Below are 20458 nucleotides of genomic sequence, written 5' to 3' on the forward strand. Positions count from 1 at the left end.
CTTGGGAGAAGAGACCGACCCCCACCTCGCTACAACCTCCTTTCAGGTAGTTGTAGAGAGCGATGAGGTCTCCCCTCAGCCTCCTCTTCTCCAGGCTAAACAACCCCAGTTCCCTCAGCCGCTCCTCAGAAGACTTGTTCTCCAGACCCCTCACCAGCCTCGTTGCCCTTCTCTGGACACGCTCCAGCACCTCGACGTCCTTCTTGTAGTGAGGGGCCCAAAACTGAACACAGTATTCGAGGTGCGGCCTCACCAGTGCTGAGTACAGGGGCACGATCACTTCCCTGCTCCTGCTGGCCACACTATTTCTGATACAGGCCAGGATGCCATTGGCCTTCTTGGCCGCCTGGGCACACTGCCGGCTCATGTTCAGCCGGCTGTCAACCAACATCCCCAGGTCCTTTTCCGCCAGGCAGCTTTCCAGGCACTCTTCCCCAAGCCTGTAGCGTTGCAAGGGGTTGTTGTGACCCAGGTGCAGGACCCGGCACTGAGCCTTGCTGAACCTCATACAATTGGCCTCGGCCCATCGATCCAGCATGTCCAGGTCCCTCTGCAGAGCCTTCCTACCCTCGAGCAGATCAACACTCCTGCCCAAGGATGAAGCATTCTGTGTCTTTCTTTTTTAAGTTTTGGTTCTGTAATGAATTTGTTACTAGACGGAACATACGCACAGAATCATTTTCAAGGAAAAAACCCAAACCCAGTTGCATGCTGCTATATTGATCTGCCTTAACAGCTAGCCTGTGGAGGCTTATTTGTTTTTCCTTCAAAATGAGCCTGACGTGTTACTCGTTCCATGTAAGTAATACCATGATGGTACATGAGCCTATGTAAACATTGACCTTGCTTATAGTACGCATCTTGACACATGCCTCGGGCAGCAGGACCATCAAGGGCTGCCCGTGGTGCAAGTTTGCGGTGCTGCTGTCCTTGAGAAAGGATGCAGGCACGGGGAGCTTGGTCCCTGCAGGCATGCTGTCCCTGTGTCTCCCTTAGAGCACCACACAGACACACTGAAGGGGAGGAAGGGGCTTAAGGTTTCATGGAAGTGATGGCCACAAACACGTAAACAGAGGTACCTTCCAGCCATTATTGCAGGTCAGGGGTGGAAAGTAGCAGTTACTTAGTGATCCTATTCCACCTGCAGCAGCTAGGTGGATGCTAACCTGCTGCACCTCCTCTACCCCATGCTCTTTGTACATTACAAATTTCTACTAATTATTTAGATTAAATATCTGCGTATTTTTTCCTACATAAGTGCCTTAGTTTCAGATTTTCCACAGTTTCATAATAACATCCCTAATGATATGATTTCCTATTAATATTCCTAATATGACTCCCTAGTATGATTTCCTATTAATAAGGTGAATGATAATAACATTTTGGAGTTAGAACTTTTCTTTACATGTGGTATTTGATACTTGTCAACTGAAAATAACAATAAAGCAAAGATTTGTGCAAACCTTCTGGAAATGTAAAAACCACTATGATAACTAACTTTCATATTCTCTAACACCCATTTTATCTTCCTTTCTCCCCCTTTTCCCCTTTGGGGCTATGGCAGAGGAGAACAACAGATGGTTATCAGTCAAGAGTAACTAGGGAAACCGTAAAACCTGCCCCAATTGCTATGGAGACAGCCATTTCTGTGCTTGGTATGCACTATTTGTTACATCAGCAACCAGAGAGAGTTAAAAAAAGAAAAAAAAAATGTTCTAAACCCCCTGATACTGAAAGGAAATCTTGGGTTTGTGTGTATTTATTCTTGTGGGAAGAGGCAGGAGTAGTCTACAGGTTCATTAGCCACTTAAGTTTTGTATTAAGCTAATATGATGTCTATTTTTTGACAGCAACATTTTGAGTTGTGAGTTAATGTAATAAAAAAAACTTAGAGCAAATACGTAATACTTTTGAATAGTCTGCAGAGTAATTATTTATAAGCAGCTCTTCCCCTCAAAATCAGATATCCCTCCCTCCTTATTTAACAACCTGGCAACATACATTGGCTATGAAAACTGACGACAGAGAATGTGACTGTGCCCAATTGTTTCATGCAGATGAGCTATTTCTGCACAATGCTTCAACCGTAGCTTTTGGCAAAAACACATCTTTAGGAAATTAAAAAAAAAAAGGAATCTTGGAACACTTGTAAAAATCCCAGAGGGAGATTTCAGCTTGATCACAGCAGCTCTGTCATTTGTGTTTTGCAACTCTGGTTTACTCCACTTGAGAATTATTCTAATGTTGAATTTAATGTATCAATTCTTTAAATTTTCTAATATAAGCAAGCTCTTAGAGAATGATTTTAGTAAAGCATCAATAAAGAGTAAAAATTAAACATGAAAAATGCATTAAAAGCTACTTTGAAATAACTTTATATTATTTCAATTTACTTGAATTTAGTATTACTTACTTCAAAGGACCATCTATTACCACTAATGGTGCTTCCTTATCAATTTAATTTAAGGATAAGGACTTTAGTTTGGTAGGTGAGAAATTTTACATACATATATTGGTGTCACTTTCCTTTGAAATTTTAACATTGTCAAAGTTATATAAGGACTGGTTTGGAGGCTGGACAATAAATGTTACAGAGTGTCTAATTCTTACAGGTTACTGAAGAGCTTCAGTACTAGGGTATAAACTTAACAGGCAAGTGATGGCATAGACCCAGCAGTTTCTATTAGAAACAAAAATGGAAAAGGTTTGGGGAAAATGTTGTCCAAACTGAGGTTCTTTTGGAGATGTAATTAACAAAATTCATTTTTTTCTAACAACAATTCTATAATAAGTAAGTTACAGTGAATTTACTTTCCTGTGAAATGGCTATTGAAAATTCCTTTAAATACTTCAGTAATACAATACCTTTGATATCGATATTTCTGGTTAAATATGCAAGTCTTTTATTAATGAGGAAACAGATCTTGCTTAATCTCGGATCTACAACAGTAGATACCTGTAACAGTAGTAGAGTAATTTTGCATCTGTAACAGTAGAACTTATATATGCAACTATTCTAACATTTCTTTTTATGCTAAACATGTAAAATATGGGAAACAAATCTGAAAAGTATTTATTACTGTACTTGTTAATACAAGCTTTTATTTAAATATTTAACTAGATCCTGGACAAAATATAGAAAGAGGTTATAGTAATTAAACTACTGTCACAGTGTAATTAAAAACCAGATTAACACTTGAGCTCTGCAGTGTCCTCAGTAATGTTTGTAAAAGGAAAAAAAAATCCCTCAGTGAAACAAAGTACAAAACACTGATTATATAGTTCATTATGGTGAAATGTTGATGCTTGAAGGACCTCCTCTTCATGAATGTGAGTATGGCTAACTGCAGAAAAAATATTGAAAGCTCTTATATATGGCATGAGGTTAGTTGGCGTACTATGAAGAAACATTGCTCCTAATAGAAATGTAAGGTTTTAAACATTAACTGACTTTTAATGTTAGTAAAACATTAGATTATTTCGGTTTTGGAAAATTTCACCCTGGATGAATTAAATTCTTTAATATTTTAGAACAGTTTTGTTTTTTTTTTTTTGAATCTTAAATCTGGTAGCATGATAAAAATTATATCAGCTTTGTTGCTGGGGATTTTTATCTCTCAAATGCATTTGAAAACTAAATATTCCTTATTTTTGTGAGCAAAACCTACAAGCCTTGGTACTTAAAGGATTATTTCAAATGGCAAAAGAATATCCACATTGTAAAATCCTATTCCTTCCAATGTTATTTGAAATTTAACTCTCATGTATGATAGATAGTGTACAAATGTAAATGGATAAGCTGGAGTTATATTCTGTCAGGGAAATTGTGTTTTAAACAGTTAAAGCGGTGTCTTGGCCAAACCATAGAGTGTCCAGTGATATAAATCTATTAGGATGAAACGTTATTTCTCATTTCATAGAAAAGTGATTTGTGTCTAAGTTTTTTTTTCTTTAAAACATCAATTTTAAAGATAGACAATGATCAATCAGTTGCATATAATTTAGTCACATAATTTTCCTGCTTTTTAATAAAAACTGAGACTAGCTATTGAGTCATGGTTAGAGTCAGATTATAATAATACATATGGCGTTATGTATTATAGCTCTACCATATGAAAGGTGCCTTTTTCTCTAAATAGTTTTGTAAATTCTCACACTGTTTATAAGCATTTGTCTGTGTCACACTTCACCTAAATCCCACATACCCATTCAATATTTTCCTTGCTCAAGTGTTTTGCTCCGTTCTCTGAGATCTTCTGGTATTGCTCTTTCTATCTGTTAGTATTGTCTGGTTGCTAATTGCCTGTCACGGAGATCTCGGATCCCTGGAGCCTCTTAGGTGAGGTCAGAGTAGGTAATTCAATCACACGCTAGCTGCTGGGTTTCCCAGGCAGGGATCTCAGCTCACTGACGTTGGAGCAAGAACCCTTCTGACAACGTCAGCGAGCCCAAGTCCAGTGCTTTGTGTCTAATGCATAAGAGATTCGGCATTTAACCCAAACACTTTCACCTAAATAAAAGTTAGATATCTGTCTAACTTAGCAAAAACTTGAAGTTCAAAGTTTAACGGTGTTTACTTGTTCGTGCCTTGGCTTGCAGCTCTTATGATGTGCCATACATATTGTATGGCAATTTCACACAGATCGGTTATTGTGGTTTTATTCATCCTTTAGCCTCTCTTAAACATAGAGGCTCACTTTTTCTGCGTGAGAACCCTTATTTTCTTCAGAGGCAATTGAATCACTTGATAGTTTTAGATAAAGTCTGAGCGTAGTGCTGTATTCCTTAAAAATGCAGGAGTAAAAGGAGGTATAAAAAGTGACTTTGTCCATTTTAAAATTGTCCATTTTAAAATTCCAACTTAAATCTGAGTTTGTGTTGTCTGACCTTTTTTCACCATTACGTTACACCATTACATGTATAACATCCTTTTTGTAATATTGAGGAGAAAAAGATCTTCTAGAAAGGGTATGAACACTGACAAATAGAGGTGGCATTTAAATCTGAATAAATGCTTCTGCTGGCTGAGACCATTTTTTAAATTTACCTGTAAGCCTGGAGCAGCTGATCTGTGTCTCAGGTAGCCGTGATCCGTGTGTGTTTGAGTGCTCCATTCAGAAGGCAGCGATGAAGAAACGAGAGCAGTGTCGCATGTTCCTCAAGGAAATGTATGTGCCAGCTGTTCTGAAATACCGATTCTTTTTTTCCTTTTTTTTAAAGTTGAATTTTTAATTTCTCTGCATATTATTAGTTTTATTCAGATAAGATGTTCTTCTCAACAAATGTTAGGCATGTCTATTCTGCGCATTGAAGAGCTGCATGCACAACTTACCTGCTTTGAGTATACGATCTGGCTGCTAGCCCACATCACGGGCTTTTTAGTTTGTCTTCACGGGTATAAAAGTATGTGTTGAACACCTGTGTTTGCTTTTGTGGAAGGCTTTACCTGACATTTTCTCAAAACTTTAAACTAACACACTGTCTTGGAAGGAAAATGTTGGTTAGACTTTAAACTCTCAAATCTCTGGTCTCTGCTAAACCACTCACCAGGGTGCTGTACAGATGCAAGGAAACAGAATTTCCATCTTTACACATTGAAAAATAAATGGGGAGGTGAAGGGTCTTAAACACAGCCATGCCTAATTTTAAGACAACTAATAGTTCTATTCCTTTTGAGAAGAAATTCTCATGCTTAGAGTTAAACACAGATGTGAATGTTTTGGCGTGATAGATATCAGGAGACATGAGCTCTGTCTGTTACAAAGAAGCATTAAGCGTGTGGATGTCTCCCACAGACTGCAGCTTTAGTTTATGGGGCACGCAGAATCAGGGTGTATCTTTAATGAATATTTTCCCTATTTACTGACTGTCCTGCTAAGTGCATGTCTTCTGAGCATCTAGAGGGTTCCCTTGCTGTGGTCCTATGGATTAATCACACGGACTAAACTTGGTTGTTAGCACTAGCATGACTGGACCTATAGAAATATGATTAAGATTGTCATTACGCTTTTTCAACAAAAATCAATCTATGAAAGTAGCTTTTTTAAAAAAAAAAAACACTGCATATGAAGCCCTTTAATCAGAAGGCTTTGTAACTCACACGCTGGGTTTATTTGCTTATTTTAGTGTATTTGGCAGAAAAATCAATATTATAGTATAACTCAAATAAAAATAGGCAATATATAGTACTTCCCATAGAAGAAGAGAAAGAGGTGTTCTCACGTTGCGCCTGCTTTCTCTTCGTCATGCTAGTATGTGCCAACTTTATGCTTAATAAAGCCAACTGAAGTGTAAAGTACTTAGTCATGCAACTAGCGTTATATTTAACTCATTTTAAGTTTATTCTTCCTGAAATCCACCATCCTTTCTGTTTGAGCAACAAATTTTTAACAACCCACACAATTAAACAGGGATCTCGGAAAAAGCCACTCAGCACCCACTGGTCCTCCCAGCAGTCAAAAATATATAGTTTTTAGCATCTTTGCTAGGTGGTGGGAGAAGCAGAGAGAACATAAAGAAATATGTATGTGTATATATACCTATGTATATATACTATGCAGGAACTCTTACTCTACAGCTCACATGCTGGGTTTATTTGCTTATTTTAGTGTATTTGGCAGAAAAATCAATATTATAGTATAACTCAAATAAAAATAGGCAATATATAGTACTTCCCATAGAAGAAGAGAAAGAGGTGTTCTCACGTTGCGCCTGCTTTCTCTTCGTCATGCTAGTATGTGCCAACTTTATGCTTAATAAAGCCAACTGAAGTGTAAAGTACTTAGTCATGCAACTAGCGTTATATTTAACTCATTTTAAGTTTATTCTTCCTGAAATCCACCATCCTTTCTGTTTGAGCAACAAATTTTTAACAACCCACACAATTAAACAGGGATCTCGGAAAAAGCCACTCAGCACCCACTGGTCCTCCCAGCAGTCAAAAATATATAGTTTTTAGCATCTTTGCTAGGTGGTGGGAGAAGCAGAGAGAACATAAAGAAATATGTATGTGTATATATACCTATGTATATATACTATGCAGGAACTCTTACTCTACAGAAAAATCCATTTTGGATGATTGTACATCCCGGTATCTGTCAGCATAAGAGACATCGCTGAACTTTTGCCAAATTCAGCATGTTCTCCAAAGTTATGAGAGCTACGAGAAACCTTAGCTGGGCTTTATGCTTGCTAAGCTTTTTAGTAGACCTTATAGTGTGTATGGTTTTTCATGCACTTTAAATCATAAAAAACCCTGATGTTCATCAAGACCAGACTACATTACAAAGGGTAAGTTTCCCACAGTCTTCAAATATATACATATTCAAGATGTTCAATGTTAGTAGATCAAACTCAATCTTTGAAGGGCTGCGTAAAGATTATATTTGCCATTGCTTCATTTAAACCTTTGTATTGCCTTCTGCTCTTTACCCCAAAGAAACTTTGGTTTGATTTTTTGTTTTGTAATTATACTGTAGTGCTCTGTCTGTGCTTTATTGTTGTATAATAAGAAAGTTGTGACAAATGTCTATTTAGTCCAAAAATTAGGCACAGCAAATAATTGGAAAGAAGTTGGTAAAACTATTCAAATATATTATACACAGGTGTAATATATTTGCTATCTCTGTGTATATCTTTATTATTTTGTAATAGCAACCAGAAACTGCAATGTAATCTTGGTATCTTTGTTCATGATACTTTACACACACAGGACAAATGGTCCCTCCCTCACCAAATCTAAAGTATATGCTGTGCAAAGGGCAGTATAATATAGAGTCGGGAGCCTGCATCTATTTTTTATTATGAAATGCAGATATTGTACTTACACGTGGGTAGGTACATAATTTTATTTCTCTAAGTGTAAAATTTAAAGGATCAGATGTCAGAAAATGTAATCACTGAATTTTAAATTACAACTTATAACTTTAATTGCTAAGCAAAAGAGACAGATGTAGCTGTACTGCTGTATCCACATATATTGTAAAATATATTTAAATCATGCGTATGCAGGGAGACAAATGAGAGAACTCCACCATCCAAATATTAAATTACACATTTTGAAGCAGAATAGTGTTTTAAGTGTACGTGTGTATAATGTTTTCTGTCTCTGGATTGCTCTCCCTGATGCAGTTAGACAGAATCTGTATTTAGTCAGAAATCTTTCAATAGAACGGGCTACCAGATGGGACCAGTAACAATGCAGAGAGGCATTGAACCACCACAGACATTTGGTGCTTAGAATAATAAAAAGACTATAAAATTAGATTAGTTGAGTCTAATTTGGAATTGGTATATTCCCTGTGCACTCTCACAGCTCTTGGGCAGATAAAGCCTGGAGATTTAGTACTGTCAGGACAGAGGACTCCAACTTCCAGTAAAAGAAAAAAAGGCATTCTGGGAGGTCACGGAGGGCAGCACAGTGACCTCCAATGATTTACAGGCCTTTAGCTTAATGAAATTGTTTCAGTGACATGACGGTAAAAGCTCATAATGGATTGGATGCCCTAATGTAATGAAATTACTCCCTTCTGCCTTTAAAAAAAAAAAAAAAAAAAAAGGCGCAATTAATATTTACTGAGACCTGACAGGCTTCAGTGTGCGGTAGCGTGCAGCGCTGTCAGACAGCAGCGAGCAGAGCCAGAGCAGCGTGGCAGCTGAGCAGCCCTGCGCCGGGTGGCGAGCAGGCGCTGCGAGGGGGTGGAGGGACACCTCGGTGACGGGGAAGCCCCCAACCTGGTGCTCTGAGGCAGCTCTGCCCGTACCGGCCAGCCTTCATCCTCTCCCTTCCTTTCTGCAGGCAACTGGACAACAACCAGATCAGCTGCATCGAAGATGGAGCCTTCCGAGCCCTGCGCGACCTGGAGATCCTGTGAGTTGACTTGGTGCTGTGCTGGGGCGGCGGGGGGGTGGCTCTCCCCGTGCTGCAGTGCTGGGTGAATCTCGGGGCTTGATATCCTTCCTTCCCACCTCAGACCGGCGGTATAGGTAGCAAAGTGAAATCTCACACTTCCCCCAGGCTGGGGTTACTGCTAATTAAACCACAATAGGCGACTTCTCTGCTACCGCTCCTGAGGAGCAGGGATATTGCCGTGCTCGCTGCTGCGTGGAACAGATGGGGTTCAGCAGTATTCAAAGTGCATCCGATGTGTGCTCTGCAGCCAGAAACCTGGCCAGGTCTGTGTAATGTCGAGTACCGGATGGGTAACAGGTTCATGGGGAACAATATTATGAGATATCTGACAATTGCCCTAGACAAAAAGCTGTTTAAAAGGTGTTCGGTATGTAAGAGGGAGGAGAGACGGGCGTTTGGCAGGCTTGTTCAGTGCAGTCATTGGCTTTTGGGGAGGATCCTTCTCTGAGGGCTGAAATAACACCACGTTGTGCTCTTCATGTACCACAAACTTTACACATCGGCTGTTAAAGCTGCAGCACAGACCAAAAAAAATTAAAAAAGGATTTGACAGTGACAGCTGACTCTAACAGAAAAAGCACATTAGATTTAGAGCACCGTCATTGTAATGTAAAATCCAATATTACTCAGAAATCAGTATTTGAGCAGATAATTTGCTTATTACTAACAGTTACTTGTTCACTTAGAGACCTTTTCTGGAATAGGTTTTGACTATATGAACTGATATAAAGCTTTCCCTGTTACCTGAAAGTTACTACTGCAAAGCTGAAAGTGTTAATACTTGTGGAAGCACACAGTCCTAAGCCAAAATGGAGAGGGAGCTGGGGGGGACCCCTCCAAAATTCAAACCCTCAGCACCTGAACTGGAGTTAATACCGGTCCAGCACTGAAACGATATACACTTAAATACAGCAGGGAAGGCCTGCTCAGGCTGCTGAAAAGCTTGCCCTTAAATTACATGGTATGAAACAGCAAATGGTAGACGGTTGAAGTAAGCACCTGCCTCACACAGTCCTGGCACCTGGAGATTCAGCAGACTCAAGGCATTGCCTTTGCTTCTGAGAACAGGCAATACAACGGGCTTTACAGGCAGTGCTGTGCCACGCACCACAGTGTTTTTGAATATGTATGTGATAATATTGGGAATTCTTCCCCAAGGGCTCTACCCACCTTGGACTGATGCTCAAAGGAGTTTTGCTATCAGTTTCAACGAAAGCAAGTTCAGCTTTCTGAGGGACCTGGGAGTGGTGGCTGTGCGTGTTTGTCTGTCACGGGCACCTGAGACATGGCCCCTCTCTCTCCCAGGCTGGGATATTGATCAGATAGTGTGTTGCTCATATTGAGCTAACAGTAGGTATCTGCAGAGTTTCTTATCTGGGAACTTATGTTATCAAAAGTATTGTTGGAATTCTATATTAACAGCGCTCTTCAGGAAAAGTAATGTGTTACCACTATAAAGTTTTACTTGTCTGTCAGATTGAAAAGTCTACTGTGTGGTGAAAGAAAGGAAGAAAAGAAAAAGAATCATGAACTCCTATAAAATTGACTTTTTTTTTTTTTTATGGACTGATTTTCCATATCCACAGAGAGCGAAATCAGTCCTCCACTGACAGTAGACCGTGCTATAACTTTCACTAAAATAGGCTGGACAATAAATGGAACCTTTTTTGTAATATACCGAGTTCTGCATGCTCTGAAGAAGTTGCCAGGAATGCGTTCCTTCTCCCCAGGATGTAGTAAATGTTGAATTAGTTTATTTACCTCTCTGCTTTTAATTGGTTAATTCTATGCCAGTTATTTGTGGGTGGGAGAAGAGGAGGATGTATAAAATATATCATAATCAGTTCTTTAATGCATTTTTAATTTTCAGCACAGACATACTGCTACAGGAAAAATCCATCTTCATTCTAAAAGATGAGAAAATAGATTGATAGTATCTATTTCTAAAGGTATTTTTCTTGCAGTCACAAAATATGAGTTTCATACTTCCAATCTAATCTGAATTTTTTTCCAAGTTTTTCTTCAAAGAAAGTTTGAGTATTTAAATCTCGCTATCAAAATAAATTTGCTTAATGCCCCAGAGACTATCATATCTTGAGTTGTAAAAGTCATAAATGTTAAAAAATTAAAGCGATTTGAACCATCAAAGAATATTAACAAGAGAAACCAAATTTCATCATTTCAGACCCACTATATATTTTATGCAGATATGTTTTAACCTGTAATGCAATATATAGAAAATATTTAATGATTCTTGCTAAAGTTAATCTAATTATCTGTTTGAACAGTTTGCAAGGGTACCAAATAATGTATTTCTTCTTTATCTTACTGAAATCTTGTGACCTTTCTGATATCAAACGTTTACATTTCTGCATCTTTTCTCTGCACACCCGTCTACAGAATTCTAAATTCTGTAGATAACGCGGGGCAGAGACAAAGTGCTTAGCATTACTCAAAAAAATAAATTAAGAACACTTTCTTTAAAGGCACTTTGGTTTCTGGATTGCACTTTTCATTCTCCTTGCATTCCTCAAAAACCATGAGTGCAAGAAGCTTGGTGATTTGGTAGATGCAGGAGCAGAAGGAAGTTGTGCAGTTATCCTTCAAAATGAAGAGCACTCCATAGTCCATGTTACTTATTTCTGCTTATCAAGCAAGCTGTTTTCATTTACTACTTTTATTTTCTTTTTCCTCTGTTACGAATAAGTTCTTGTACCAACAAATAGCACAGAGGCAGAGATAAAAACAAGACTGAAATTTGTGACTCATTTCAGTACTTGAAATGGTGCGGTGAGTTGCTAACTCCAGCTGAAGCTTGGATCAGACCAAGGCACTGATTGCAGCTCCCAACATAAACACTGTCTTTTGATCACTTTTTTGTTTATGAGCTTCTGTGTTTCAGATGTCCCAAAAGGTGTCCCTGATCCTCTGATCTGACCTATGTAGACAGACCATAATGCAGGTGCCAAGTGCTACTGGTGACTCTGAGTTTTGGGTTAAAAAGCTGCAAAAATGTTGAGTATAAAGTGCTTTGGTGCCTTCTGTTGATTGTCTTTGCCCCTGCAGCAAGGTGAAGATAATGTCTGAGAAATGGCATGCAGAAATGACATGCTTACTTAAACATCCTTTCTTGGTAGTTTTGTATTGAGGATAGTTTTGTTCATTTTTGCATCAGATTTTCTGTACGGCTTCCCATAAAGGTTTTGGTTTTAATCTGTTGATAAAATAGGGATTTTTCTTGTTGACATACTTCCTTTCCCCCTTTTTGTAAGACGATAAGGCATATTTCAGTGGGTTTGTTCTTGCATTCCAACACACAGAAAGGTGTGTGCAACCACTGAAACAGCAATAAAATGTAAAAGGGGCATGTATTTGTAAAGGGGTGGCAAAAGTTATTAACTAACTTATGACCTGTTGGAACAGAAGTGTGCAGAAAAGTTGAAAAAAATTGTTGTGAAACTTCCGCTAACTAAAGTGTCATTAAAATTGGTGGAAACTTCCGCTAACTAAAGTGTCATTTTTAGTAGGAGAAGATTTTCTGCTCTGCTTAAGTTTTAGTTATGTCCTGTGGCAATACCTGGCAATAACAGTATTATTGATAAATATTTATTAGTGTAGCTGTAAGCACATTTAAAGATTATGAAAAAAACCCTCACAAAACAAAACAAAAACCCCAAAGAATTCCTCAGAATAGTTGTCCAGTATTCCTTATGGTGTGTGGCAATATGATGTTCGTATCCTTTGTAGATTAGAAATTAGTCCATAGCTTTATTTCCAAATGTTCAAAATTATGAAGCAGAGATAAAACTTTCAGAGCTCAGAATTCCACCTTCAATCTCTTAGGATACACGAATAAAAGGAATTAATTTCTAGGTGGTTCAACAAGCTCAGTCAAACTGGATAAACTAGTAATATTGAGTGAATGATCATGCTATTGTCATTAGACTGGAAGTGCTGAACAATACTTGTGTTTTTAGGATCTGTATCTCAGTAAGATACAGAACTCAATTTAGCAAAAACGCCTTTTAATTAATTTGTTATTGTTTTGCCTCGCTGGGGTAGCTTGAAAACTGTGTGGTGACATGGCAGTTGTGCCATGTGGACAGGACAGAAAGACTTATGAGTCACTGTTGGCAACTTAGGCGGAGTGTTTTCCTTGGTTTATATTGTAAAAGCTGTTTTTCCTCCTACTTTATAACGATAGCCAGAGGGACTGGAGATTGAACATATTTTGTTCATTGCAGATTTTCTGCAAAAAAAATTCCCAAACCCAAAAGATTTTAGCACACCAAGAGCTAATCCTAGGAGGACGGTGGATAGTATTCTATGAAAGAAGGCAAATGAGTTCTTGCTGTACAGAGCTAATACGGAATGATTTGGGGTTTTGTTTGTTCTTAGTCATGTTAATTGTTGTAGGTCTTTCATATAATATCTCTGAGCCTGAAAATCCTCTTTCCTGAGTTTCATATGCTTTTTGAAATGAATGAGCACTGACTTTGTCATTGAGTCTGTAGCAACAAACTATGCACGCAGGAATCCGCCATTCAACTCTGGGCGCTCTAGTGTGAAAAGTCATGATAATTCACTCACAAGTAATACTGAAGAAGTGCAAGTACAGTCACCCAAATATCCACAGCAACTTGAAGTTGTAACTTCAATTGCAAATGAGCCCTAAATATTTGATCTTAAAAAAAAAAAAGTTACGTTTTCAGATTGTAAAATGTAAACATAAATGAAAACACACCACCCATCCCCAAAATCTTAAAATGAAAATAATAGGAGTCTTAGAAATTAAAATTGTTCTATCAGTGTTTGTATATATAACCTTTTCTCTCCAAACACTCCTGCCTCGCTCTTCTTCCTGCTCCATGACAAACGTCCAGAAAAGCACACAGCTACAAGTGCCGCGCGCTGGTTTCTTTCGAACTCTTGATTCAGCGCCGAGTCATGTTCTGCGGGATGGAGCGCGATCTGTCAGACCAGTTGCGGTCGGCATCCCCCAGTTCTTCTGTACATTGTCTGACGCATCCAGTCATTGTGGAATAGGGTTATTCATGCTTTCCTTTTTTTCGATCCAATACATTCCTCTTACAAAGGATTGTGTTTCACAAAAAATTTAGTAATCTGTGCAATTTCTGCTAGAGATGTCATGGATGAGGGTACTTATAATACACACTACCTTTTGTCCTAGCAAACTTCTGAACTTTTCTGAACATGAATTACTATTTTGTGCTACAGCCAGGATTTAATTGTTCCTGTGGTTTTCTTCTGTATTCTGAACGCTCAGTTATACAGTCAGTTTTACTTATTTGCAAAATGCTATTCTGGGCATGTCTTAACTAGATAGAAGATTTTTATTTGCTTTCCCAACCTGGAGAGTCAGGGAGCGAAAGTCATGACATAATTCTAAATATATGAGATGTCATTGCTTAATGAAAGCCTGAAAATGCCAGATGAATGTGATTTCTTCCTTTATTTTGCTGGAAATTATGATCGGTTGAGGCAATCAGGATCAAATTTGAACTCTGTAAATTGTGTTTGTATAACTGATACCAAAATACCTAAATACAGTAATGAACATGAGATTTCTATTTAAAATGTTTTGCATAGCTGTTTTACTTACTCATACTTGAGTACAGTAAAATTAAAATGATTGGGTTTTGTGGGTTTTGTTTTGGTTTTTTTTTACCCAAGGGTATATATTAGCTCAAATGTTTGTGAACTAATAAAATGAACTTAAAATCTTTAGTTATTTCATCAGCCGGCGTGTACATAATATGTGTCATAAAAACAGAACTGAAGTAACTGTTGGCAGTATATGAGTAATTGAAGTATCTACCAGTTAGGTGAAAAACAGGGAGTTTGGCTTTTCTAAGAGTATCTCCAGTTTTCTGTGTCGAGCGTGTATCACAGGCAATCAGGTTATGCCAGAGGAAGAACAAAAGTCGTTTTGGCAATTGAGAAACGGTGCACCCAGAGTACAGAGGTATCAGTGGACAAATGATAATTTCCATTTGTCTTTACTCCATTACTTATTAGACTGTCCTGTAGTTTATACCCTTCCCATTCTTCCTGCCTCCTTTATCGCTGTAGGTCTTTAAGGGAAGGAGAAATGCTCCCGAAGAACCTGGTTGCTGTTATTAGAAGGCTTCTTGTAATATAAGTCAGTTGGAGATAAGATTAACTACAGAAATGCCTTTTTCTGGAGAACTTTCAGAAAGCTGCTGCACCCCCAGTGGACCCTAGTAAAATGAGATGCATAATTAGCATAAAGAATTGATGAAGGAAAGATGGCGTGCTTACATGGTTGCTTGATAAGAAATGTTTTTATTTGCTGATACATGTTGGTGGGCAATCTGGTGTCATTGCTCAAGATATGGAAATGAAATCTGAGATAACCTCTGTTCTATAACATATTACAAAATGTGAGGTTGGAAGTATAGCATAGTGAAAGGAACACTATCCAGATGGCACTGTGGTGACAGGCTTTATATCAAAGACCAGCTGAGATAAAATAAGAGCAGGCAAGAGAGGGCCTCTGAAAATCACCGATGCCTGTTACAGATGTAATGTAACTCTCTCTTTATGGGGAGAATATATTTGCATAAATTCATTGATCAGTGATTTTGCTAATCCTGCAGTATTCCAGGCATGTCCCAGCAAATTGATGAACATTTCTATCAATCCTCAGTGCAGATGCCTAATTATATTACATATTTAGAAAAGATGGATTTTTCCCCTCCTGGAGCATATGTAGTGGTTGAATGCTGTGCTCATTCTCCTTTCCTGCTCCCATTAGGTTGGAGGGTTTTTTTCCCTTTAAGAATAGCCTGGAGCCGTGCAGGCTGCAGAACTTACCAAGATAAGAGCAGTGCCAGGTTAGAATTATTAGTTTCATGAATCACTGACCAATATGCTTTTTGAGGAAGCCCGGTTTTATGGCTTGTGTAGTGTAAGCCCTTTATTGGCGCTGCAGTCACTGCTCCGCGAGACTCCAAAGTCAAAACTCTAGGAGACACAGCGATTTCTGGCAAACCTTCTCGCCTGTGATATTAATTGTATCATTTGCATGCTCTGCTCATCTTGTGACCTGCCCTCCCTCCCCTTTGACTAATATAGTTTCTTCGTCAGTAATATAAAAGATGTAGAACAAGCATTTTGACTGTTGAAAGTCAAATGAATGTGAACGACTTAATCCAGAGGACACTCAACTATATATTTAATGCAGACATGCAGCTCAACACCTTAAGCAAAAGCTGAGCTGAAGACTATGATGGGAATAAAACTCCTCGCAGATACAGTTGAGGTGAAGACAGAGTTCTGAGGGAAAGTAACAAGTTCAAGGTAGATGAGTAGTCATTTTATGCCATAATTTGCAATTCATTTTTTCTATGACTCCCCAAAGCAGCCGGATGACAGTACTGCAGTAGCTGGATGTAATCCTAGCGGCATTAATAAGGCCTTTTTGGCTGGGGGAGGAGGCTGCATGCCTATGTGGCACAGGTTTCCGTGATATCAATATCAAATATACCAGGACGTCCTCAGCCCTTCTGTGACACCGTTTAGGGTCCAAAACTGGTGGTGAATGCAGGAACTCCTGCTTGCTCTGGGGTCAATCACCACAACAGCAAAAGAATGATGATTTCAAAAAATGTTTCAAAACACATAATGGTTACCTTCTTTTTTTCTGTGTGCAATTAAAGGTATTGTTTATGACCTATAGGGGTATAAATGGTTCGTCTTTTTCAGACGTTGCATTTATCCCTCTGCTGTGCTGGTAGAACAACATGGAAAAAGGCTCTGTGCTGTAGCCAGTCTTCATACAAGAGAGGACTCAAAAGCCTGGTTTCTCTGGAAAGAGAGAGTAAAATTATGATGGGAGCTCTGTATACCAGAATTTTTGGTCTACCACGTCAAGCATTGTGTCAGATATTTAACCTTAAACTGTACCTGCTGGGATCAGGGTACTATGCATTACTTATTATTAGCATTATCCACTATTTTTAGCTGGGACAATAATATTGTATCTATAGTAAATTAGAAATCAAAATAGTAATATGTAGATAGTTAGCTTGCAAGTGAAGTAGATAATTACATCTCCTGAAAAAAATGCATAGGTAGATGCTTTTTCTGATCTAAAAATCAAATAGTGTCTTTTTTTCCTGCTGTTCATGAGGTTATGCATATAATGTAAGTATATATGTGTGTAAGTATATATGATGAAAAGACCGTGTATGTTATGGTTAAGTCAGGAAAAATAATTTTAAAAACTTTAAAAAGAAAGGCATGTGATTAGTGTAAATTAGACTTTCTTTATGCAGCGTATCCAGTTCTGTGTTTAAGAAAAAAGAAATGTAAGAGCTGCATTAAGGATGGCAGTGTGAAACAATTTTGAAGTAATTTGAAGCCAAATAATCACAATTTCTATGTTAATTTAGTTATAAATGAAACAATTTCATGTTAACTGGTTCGATACTTTTGAAATGGAATTACATTTCTTAAGTTTCTGGTTTGGGGTGAATAATCCAAATTGTTTTAGTATGTACAAGTGATGGATGGCCACGCTTAGAACATCTGCAGATCCTTAGAAACAGATTTTAAAACGCTGTAAGGTCATCCAGAAACCTTTGTTGTGATACACCATGTTGCTCTTGAGTATTTTAGAGATACCTCAGAAACTGGTTTGGTCAGTTGAAAGAGCATCAAATGAGGTGGCTACATAAAGCCATTGAAGGAAACAACAAACAGTAGTGCCATTAATTTTTAAAAATTGCACGCATCCCTCTTGTCTTCACGGTGCTAGGTGGCATGAAATATCTGTGGTTTGCAAGTGCCAGACTGTGGCTGAGATTGGGATTTATTTGAGGGTAAAATAGAAGAGAACATTGTGGAAGACAGGTTGATGGCTGTGATAAAGGGATGTAGGAGCATATACTGAACAAGATCTTCGTTCACCAGACTGGTAATTTAGATTTGCTTTTGTGTCTTTTGCCATTAGTATCTTACATTGTGTCTGTCACCAAAAGTGCTTTTTGGGAAGAAGGGAGGGTGGGAAAGCAGATCTTGTTCATGGCGTTCAGCTTTGGACTTGGCTACTGTGATCGATAAATTGCCGCAATGCAGCATCTCTGCGACGACGCTTGAAGGCCGCTGAGAAGCCCCCGTTGGTGCAAAAGGAGGTTGCGGGCTGGGCGGGCTCTGGGGAGGGGGTTAGTCCACTCCGCGAGCACCTGAGCTTCTTACTGGCTCCTTGGGCAATTTCAGTGATGTCTTAAAAGGGTTGGGTCCGTTTTATCTGCGAGACACCCCGTCTTCCCGTCCACGGCTAGGGCGTTAGAAATCAGGTGAGGCACTTCAGCTAATACTTAGGCTGAAACAGTTAGGACAGACCGTCCACAATGGCAGTTATATTTTATTTTGTATGTATGCAGATATTACAGAGAAACAGCCATGTATGGAGAACAATTGACTCCTCTTATTTAGCTACTTCTTGCGCTTGTAGAATATGCCTGAACAGATCCATGAGTGCTTCGAGTTTTTTTCTGTGTATATTTTATTTTGCACTTTTTCACTCTGGGGACTGAACGCAAATGAAACACTGTGAGTATTTGCTATTCAAATTGTTATGGTTTCTTAGCTGTATTGCATACGCATGCATGAATATAAGCAGGTATTGCTGCTTCTCATGGGCAGGTGGTGTTTGGGAGAAATTTAAAAATTGGAAAGATAGGTGTTTTTAAACATACTGACCTTTTTCTTGTGTGATGCACACAAGCGCTGTCTAGTGTATTATTAAAAGAAAAACTCGATGTTTAAGTCCTGATGGAAAGCAGATCCCTTTCCAGCTTCACCAAGAAACATGTAATTGCCCTTGTCTAGGAACTACGTGTTGTCTTTGTTCTTTCAAAACATTTCTGTCCTCTAGAAATGTAACTTTTCCTTAACAACTGTTCGTACATGCAAGTCTAAATTCACAGAATGTGTATATCACACATTCCCCGTTTCATTTATGTGGATTTATATTAGCCTATATATTAGCCTTAATTTCCAGCATGTATGAATGGCACGTAGGGGCATCACATACTGTTAGAATATAAAATTATTCCACAAATAGGGTCTGCATCTCTTGCATTTTGGGGAGGCACTTTTGGCAGTAAAGGTGAAGTTCCCTCTTTAAAAGATTTGCTTCTTTTCCTTCCTCTGCTGTCAAAAGTTCAGAATTGCCTTTGCAGTTCTGTGCCGCACCATGCCCATTGTTGTGTTGCCAGAGCTATGAAAGATCTCTTCCCGCTGCCCTCTCCCAATGGGAATGCCAACGGCCTTGGGAGCTGAGGGGCAGCTGAGACACCGGGCTCCTGAAATCAGGGGGGCTACTCTGGCAAGAGGAATGAGGGGCATTATTTTGCCTGCAGGACCTGGTAGGTCTGCCATCGGAGGGAAAAGGAAACCAGGGGTTCTGGCAGCCCACTCTCCATGGATGCCAATCGCCTGCATCCTGAAAGCCTTTTGTAAAACCTTTTGCACTGACACCCAGACACTCAGGCTAAACTGCTGCCAGTGCCATTTCTGTTCATTGTTACATTTATACTTCTCAAGCAGCTGTCTGCTGCATACATGGGGTTTGCCAGCTCTTCCCTCCTTTGGTCCTAGCGGTCAACATGGGACTTGCAGGAATCCGCAGTCCCGCAGGCAGTGCCGCATTGCGGCAGTTGATGAAGTGGCAAGAGGCTGGCACAATGACCGTCCCAAAGAGGTTGAATATTGTCACGTAGCCCCTTACAATGGATGCAGAAGTCCATTTTTTGTCACTTTCTCTAGCTCTGAAAAGAACTAATTTCTGTCTGCCACTTGGAATGGCTTTTCTGTTCCTGGGTGTGTTACACCAACAAGTATGAAAAGGATATGTTCATTATGGTAGGGAAGTCTATCAAAATAGAGGCTATTACCGTAAGGTTATAGCATTAAGGTTGCAGTGTACTCAGGATGGGACAAATTAAAACATGGTTTTGAAGAATGGTACTGTTCCTTTCTGATCCGAGTTTAATCAGTTTCTTTAGAGTTTCTTTTGGTGGAGTCCTGTAAGAAAACCGTAGCGCTCAGGTGACTGAATGCTGAAACCTTTTACCTTGGAAATCTCCATCATTAAATGCCTTCAGCCTGAACAAATGGCAAAAGTCGCTTGCTCCTTTCAAATTACAGAGTTGGACTGTGTTAGTTTGAATTGAATTATGTTTATAAGACTGCTTTAGCTTCAGAAAGGACTAAACAGAAACAACTGTTCAGGCAGGAAACAGTTTTCTTTTGCTGAAATACTGATGCGTCAAACTTAAGGTTTGTATGATCTGACTCTGTCTTGTTGATTCTTTTTCATCCTTTCCATAAATACACTCTGGTAGGCTTTCAGACCTCTGTATGCATCGGGAACCCAATCCAGTTTCCACTGGTTTTGGCAGGAGTAGCACAGAATCCATAAACTACAGTACCTGACATGCATGCAGTTGGGTAACACCAGAGAGTCATATTTAGTAAGAGATCTCTCTGTATAAC

The 20458-nt window shown here is 38.9% G+C and overlaps 1 protein-coding gene across 1 annotated transcript in view; it reads left to right on the top strand.

Moving 5' to 3' along the window:
- SLIT3 (slit guidance ligand 3) overlaps nt 1-20458 on the top strand; it is a 553189-nt gene that overhangs the window by 311134 nt on the left and 221597 nt on the right. The window contains exon 6 of the mRNA XM_009285701.1: nt 8798-8869. Coding sequence (XP_009283976.1) covers nt 8798-8869 — 72 coding nt within the window. The remainder of the gene's footprint in view (nt 1-8797; nt 8870-20458) is intronic.

This window comes from Aptenodytes forsteri, unplaced genomic scaffold, assembly GCF_000699145.1.
Source record: "Aptenodytes forsteri isolate BGI_AS27 unplaced genomic scaffold, ASM69914v1 Scaffold54, whole genome shotgun sequence".
Classification (NCBI taxonomy): domain Eukaryota; kingdom Metazoa; phylum Chordata; class Aves; order Sphenisciformes; family Spheniscidae; genus Aptenodytes; species Aptenodytes forsteri.